This window comes from Culex quinquefasciatus, chromosome 1 (genome assembly GCF_015732765.1).
Source record: "Culex quinquefasciatus strain JHB chromosome 1, VPISU_Cqui_1.0_pri_paternal, whole genome shotgun sequence".
NCBI lineage: Eukaryota > Metazoa > Arthropoda > Insecta > Diptera > Culicidae > Culex > Culex quinquefasciatus.
In genome coordinates this window covers 95,012,771-95,018,547 of record NC_051861.1, presented here as the reverse complement: position 1 = coordinate 95,018,547, position 5,777 = coordinate 95,012,771, and the positions used below count along the sequence as shown (strand labels likewise).

Below are 5,777 nucleotides of genomic sequence, written 5' to 3'. Positions count from 1 at the left end.
AAAAGAATGAAGGTCCAAAGCAGGTTTTAACTGAAGTTTTGTGAAAACTAAGTGAAATTTCAGTAAGTGTGTTTTTATTAAAATAAGCTGTTTTTTATGGCAAACTTGCTGTCTTCTTGTTTCCTGACGATTCTTGCTTGTTTGCTAATTTGCTAGCTGCCTTCTAAAAGTTTACGTAACTTTTCCCATAAAATCCGCAGATTTTCCGGAATCGCCAGAGTGACCAAAGTTGTAACTTTTTGGCGTAAAAACCTTTGTGGACTTATACGAACCCAACGCAAAAAGAGCACCTCGATCCGACGTTCCGTGTTGAATTGATTCGCAACAAAACCGTCGAAATTTTATATATATATAGAAGAATGTCCCCGATCACGAGAGAGATTTTCAAGTTTGTAGACTTTTTAGATTTGGACTGGGATCAATCCCAGTCAACATTTTTCAAGACGAGATTTGTGGTCAAGCCTTCCGTCGAATGGGAAGTACATGCTATTTCCGGCCTAACTTATAGGTTTTAATTGTTGTTTATTAACAGGCACTTATTCCAATGAAAAGTAAAACATACGTTTACATGCTGCAGTAGTCACTGGGCAGCGGTTTGAACCACAATCCAAAGATCATCCATAATTGCGTCACCATTTCAAGCTTTCGGAGAGATTTTCAAGAATTGGAATCCTGCAAGACTTGAAGAATCTTCAAGAGAATAGATTAGGAGACTTTTCAGGTTTGGGGACCTTAAAGATTTGGAGACTTATGTGTTTTGAAGACATTTAGTATATGGAGACTTACAAAATTTAAAGAACATCAAGATGTGGAGTCCGTCAAGATTTGGAGACTTTCAAAGATTCAGATAAATGTTGATTTTAAAAATATTGAGACATTAATAATAAGGAGATTCTAAGGAATTGGATTTCAATAATTTGGAGTTTATCAGTTTGGAGACATGCTTGATACAGATAAAAAAACTGGAATTGAATCCAACTAATAATCCTTTATTTCTAGCAAAACAATGTAACTAGGCCGATGTCAAGTGTAAAAAAGAGTCTATCCTGCTCGTTCCAAAACATCCACTGACGTAAACAGGATACACTCTTATTTAAACATTTCTTACTTTGCACCTCCGTCACCATCATTCACTCCCCCTCTGAATCCAAACCCAACGTCTCCTCCTTGATGGTAATCTCTTCATACAATTCACAGCTTGCCACAACCTCAACTCCGTTTCCGTCCACCACCGTCGCCCCTGTCTCCTCCGATCGCTCACCCACCTGTTCCACCAGTTCCGATCGCATCTCACCCGCCCAGCCACAAACCTGCTCGAGCCGCTTCGTGATCAACTTCTGCCGCAACCCGTTCCGGTCGTGGGCCATGAAAAACGCCCGTGCTTCGGCAAGCGCCGCCAAATGCCGATCGAGTTCCGAGATCAGCGTAGGGTCAACCGGTTCCTGCTTGACCTCCGTTCGGAGACCCTCAAGGCGGATCCTTTCCATCTGCTGCTTGTGGAACAGTTCGCTCACCTCTTCGGTGGTCAGTTCGGCCGGGGTGATGAGCTTGCGAGCGAGGTTGATTGAATTGTTGTTGATTTTGAGGGTGGCGGCGTTTGCGGTAATTTGGCGCAGGATCATTTCGTTGCAGAACCGACCCGGGATGTCCTGGAACAGCTTGATCCAGGCGATCGCGAGGGTGGATTTGTGCAGCTGGGCGATGCACTTGGACAGCAGCTGCATGGCTTGGTCCAGGGTGAACCTGTGCCACACCACACGGAGGGGCATGCCGGTGTTGACTTCGGCGATCAGGTACTCGGACAGGTTCTTGAGGTAGACGGCGTTTAGGTGCTGGAGGATTCCCTGAACCGCTGGCAGAAGGGAAGAGTTGCATTCCGGGGGAAGGTACACTATTTTGATTGAGTCCTCGTACAGATCTTGAGGATAGCTTTCGTCGGAAGCCAGAACGAGCATGGAATCTTTGGCGAGTTCGTTGACCTGCAAATACGTGGTCTTATGCGGCACAAACTGCTCGATAAACCAGGTAAGGAACTGTACCGTCTTATCGTCCTCTTCCTCCAACCTTTGATACGTTACAAAATCTCCAGAAGCGTTACAGCACAGCATCAAACTGACGCTCTCCTGTTCCGCCAACCCCGGAAACCGTTTCCACCAGAACGTAGTCCTCTCCGCCATGAAGATCTGCTCCCGCGAGAACCCGCCATCCCGGATCATGTTCTTCACCGACGCCAGGAACTCAACCTCGATCGGCGGCACCCGATCCGCGTGCGGTCGCACCTCCGCCAACCCATACTTCTTGCGGAACCTCGTGAACCACCCAAAGCTGGCCAAAAACTCCGTCGAGTCCTCGTACCCCAGTTCCCCGATCGCCTCGTAAATCTGCACCGCCTTCGAGCAAATCTTCGAGCACCAAACCGGCAACCGTTTCGCCCTCATGTCCTCCAGCCAAACCAGCAGGCACGACTCCATCTTGTACAGCCGCAGGTTCCGCTGCCGGAGCGCTGCCTCGGCGCCCTCTTCACCGAGCGTCGCTACCGCGGCCCGGATGGTGGCTTGCTGCTTGCCGATGCGCCGAACGGCCGACTCGGCCACGTCGTGATCGCGAGCGATCCGCGAACTGCCCTCGCCCGCGGCCAGCCGGTTCACGATGGTGAACTTTTCGCTCAGCGGCATGATGCGGCGCCGCTTGGTGGCGGGTGGGGAATTGCGGGAAGACTGTGGGTAGGAAGTTTGAATCAGTTGAATTGCAGTTACGGGTGACTAAAACTACTGTAAACATTGTCGCTTAATTTTTTGATTGTCCATAAATTCAAATGTCCGAATGTCCAAAATGTCCAAATTTACAAATTTAAAAAATTTACAAAATTTACAAAATTTACAAAATTTACAAAATTTACAAAATTTACAAAATTTACAAAATTTACAAAATTTACAAAATTTACAAAATTTACAAAATTTACAAAATTTACAAAATTTACAAAATTTACAAAATTTACAAAATTTACAAAATTTACAAAATTTAAAGTTTACAAAATTTACAAGTTTACAAGTTTACAAATTTACAAGATTACCAAGATTTACAAAATTCACAAAATTTACAAAATAAACAAAATTCACAAAATTTACAAAAGTTACAAAATTTACAAAAGTTACAAAATTTACAAAATTTACAAAATTTGCAAAATTTGCAAAATTTACAAAATTTAAAAAATTTACAAAATTTACAAAATTTACAAAATTTGCAATATTTACAAAATTTACAAAATTTACAAAATTTACAAAATTTACAAAATTTACAAAATTTACAAAATTTACAAAATTTACAAAATTTACAAAATTTACAAAATTACAAAATTACAAAATTTACAAAATTTACAAAATTTACAAAGTTACAAAATTTACAAAATTTACAAAATTTACAAAATTTACAAAATTTACAAAATTTACAAAATTTACAAAATTTACAAAATTTACAAAATTTACAAAATTTACAAAATTTACAAAATTTACAAAATTTACAAAATTTACAAAATTTACAAAATTCACAAAATTTACAAAATAAACAAAATTCACAAAAGTTACAAAATTTACAAAATTTACAAAATTTGCAAAATTTGCAAAATTTACAAAATTTACAAAATTTACAAAATTTACAAAATTACAAAATTTACAAAATTTACAAAATTTACAAAATTTACAAAATTTACAAAATTTACAAAATTTACAAATTTACAAAATTTACAAAATTTACAAAATTTACAAAATTTACAAAATTTACAAAATTTACAAAATTTACAAAATTTACAAAATTTACAAAATTTACAAAATTTACAAAATTTACAAAATTTACAAAATTTACAAAATTTACAAAATTTACAAAATTTACAAAATTTACAAAATTTACAAAATTTACAAAATTTACAAAATTTACAAAATTTACAAAAGTTACAAAATTTACAAAATTTACAAAATTTGCAATATTTACAAAATTTACAAAATTTACAAAATTTACAAAATTTACAAAATTTACAAAATTTACCAAATTTACAAAATTTACAAAATTTACAAAATTTACAAAATTTACAAAATTATCTAAATGCTCAAATGTTTAAATGTCCAAATTTTCAGATGTCGTTTTGACCTGTTGATATGTAAAAACAATGATATTTCTTTTCAAATTTTGGTAGTTTTCCAGTGTTTTTTTATTCCATGAAAACCTGCATTCGCAATGTAAATAAAAAAATAGACAATAGTTTAAATTTCAACATTTTTGTTAAATTTAACATTTATAATTTAAAATCCGTTATTTGGTTTGGTAAAACTATTTTTTTATATAAATTCTTACCTATTTTGAAAATTTTGGACGGTTCATTAACTGTAATCATGGAAAATTTCAAAAATCAGGTATTCAGTTTAAAAAAATCAGCTTTTTTTTTGCTTCACTTCGATCAGAATTGCGAGAAAAAACTTTTGAACAAAATTATTTAATGAACCCCAAGATAAAGACATATTAACTGCCCATAATTGAAAATTCGGCTATTATGCCAAATCAAGTATTCCGAGAAAAACGCGTTTTAGTGTTTGTCACAAAATCTCCGTCAAGGCAATTTCCCATAAGAGTGGCATATTAGCCATTTGATTTTTCGCATCGACAGCCAAATCTAAACATTATTTCTGTGAAACTCAAGGTTCAGAAGATGCGTTGGAACATCCTCTACAACCTGGTGCTAATATTTCGTTTTTGCCAAAAGTGGATATTAGCCGTTTTTTCAATGGTGGGCAGTTAAGGTGTTCATAAATGGAGCAATAAAATAGAAAATAATTGAACTGAGCCATGTTTTACGAATTAGGTATACTTTTCCTAAAAATCAATATTTTTTCCAATGGGAAACACAAAAACTGGCAACACTGCTTCGTAAGATTCTCTGCCTATCAAACCAACAAAATTTTCATGAATCTCTCAATTTTATCAAAACTAAAAAAGTCATTCGAACTAGCAATTAATCACCACACTCACCGTTGATTCCGCCTCTCCTTCCATCACTCACAGCAACGGTTTTCCACTTTTATTTCGTAAAACAACTGTTTTCAACCGCCTAAAAACAAACTTGCATCGATCGTCCCTCGTGCAGCAGCAACAGCAGGCCGACTGACAGCTTGCCATGTGCAAAACAAAAACACTTTGCATGTATTGGTGAGAGCGACCCCACTTCGCCACGTGTGTGTTAGTTCTCTCTCCTTATGGCCGATCGCTCTGAACAAAAATCTACCCGCGTAGCTGACGGTGACAGCTGCCTGTCGGGCAGTGTTGCCGTTTTGCCTGTTAATGTCTTAATCGAAAGTTTATGGCGCCCGTCCTAATAAACATGCGGTAATTATGTTTTGGGGAAAAGTCGAAACGCATGTAATAAAATAATTTAATTGAAACGACTTTCCATAAATGACACATGGAGCGGGGTTGTGTTGCGCTCAAGCGTGCAACATATTGCTCGAATTAAGGGACTTAACATAAACACAGCGTTGACGACGACGGCAACAACTCCGTTGTTCGGGATGTGTTTAATTACAAACTTTTTACACTGTCAGTCAGACTGTCTCGTGAGATGTGACTTCATGTTCGTTCAGGCAGAGAGGGACAATTTTGCAGGTAACATTTCAAAAGGGCCTATCTTGAAATGTAAACAAAACCCATTTTTTGATGTTTGCAAACTAAAACCAACCCTTTTGAAATGTTAGCTCACACGGGGAGGGCTGCTCACTGCGTTATCTCCCGTG

The 5,777-nt window shown here is 37.3% G+C and overlaps 1 protein-coding gene across 1 annotated transcript; it reads right to left on the bottom strand.

Moving 5' to 3' along the window:
- Positions 1 to 968: 968 nt before the first annotated feature.
- LOC119765283 (tigger transposable element-derived protein 1-like) lies at positions 969 to 5,157 on the bottom strand. The gene is made up of 2 exons (XM_038248828.1): positions 5,020 to 5,157; positions 969 to 2,717 (listed from the first exon to the last, which is right to left on the bottom strand). Exons 1-2 carry the CDS (start codon positions 5,041 to 5,043, stop codon positions 1,131 to 1,133), a joined length of 1,611 nt encoding a protein of 536 aa, XP_038104756.1. The 5' UTR covers positions 5,044 to 5,157; the 3' UTR covers positions 969 to 1,130.
- Positions 5,158 to 5,777: the final 620 nt, after the last annotated feature.

Excerpts from the sequence above, each read along its gene's own strand:
- LOC119765283 (XM_038248828.1), bottom strand. The coding sequence starts at position 5,043 with ATGGAAGGAGAGGCGGAATCAACG. Across the intron at positions 2,718-5,019 it reads AAGGAGAGGCGGAATCAACG|TCTTCCCGCAATTCCCCACC; the intron begins GTGAGTGTGGTG and ends TCCTACCCACAG.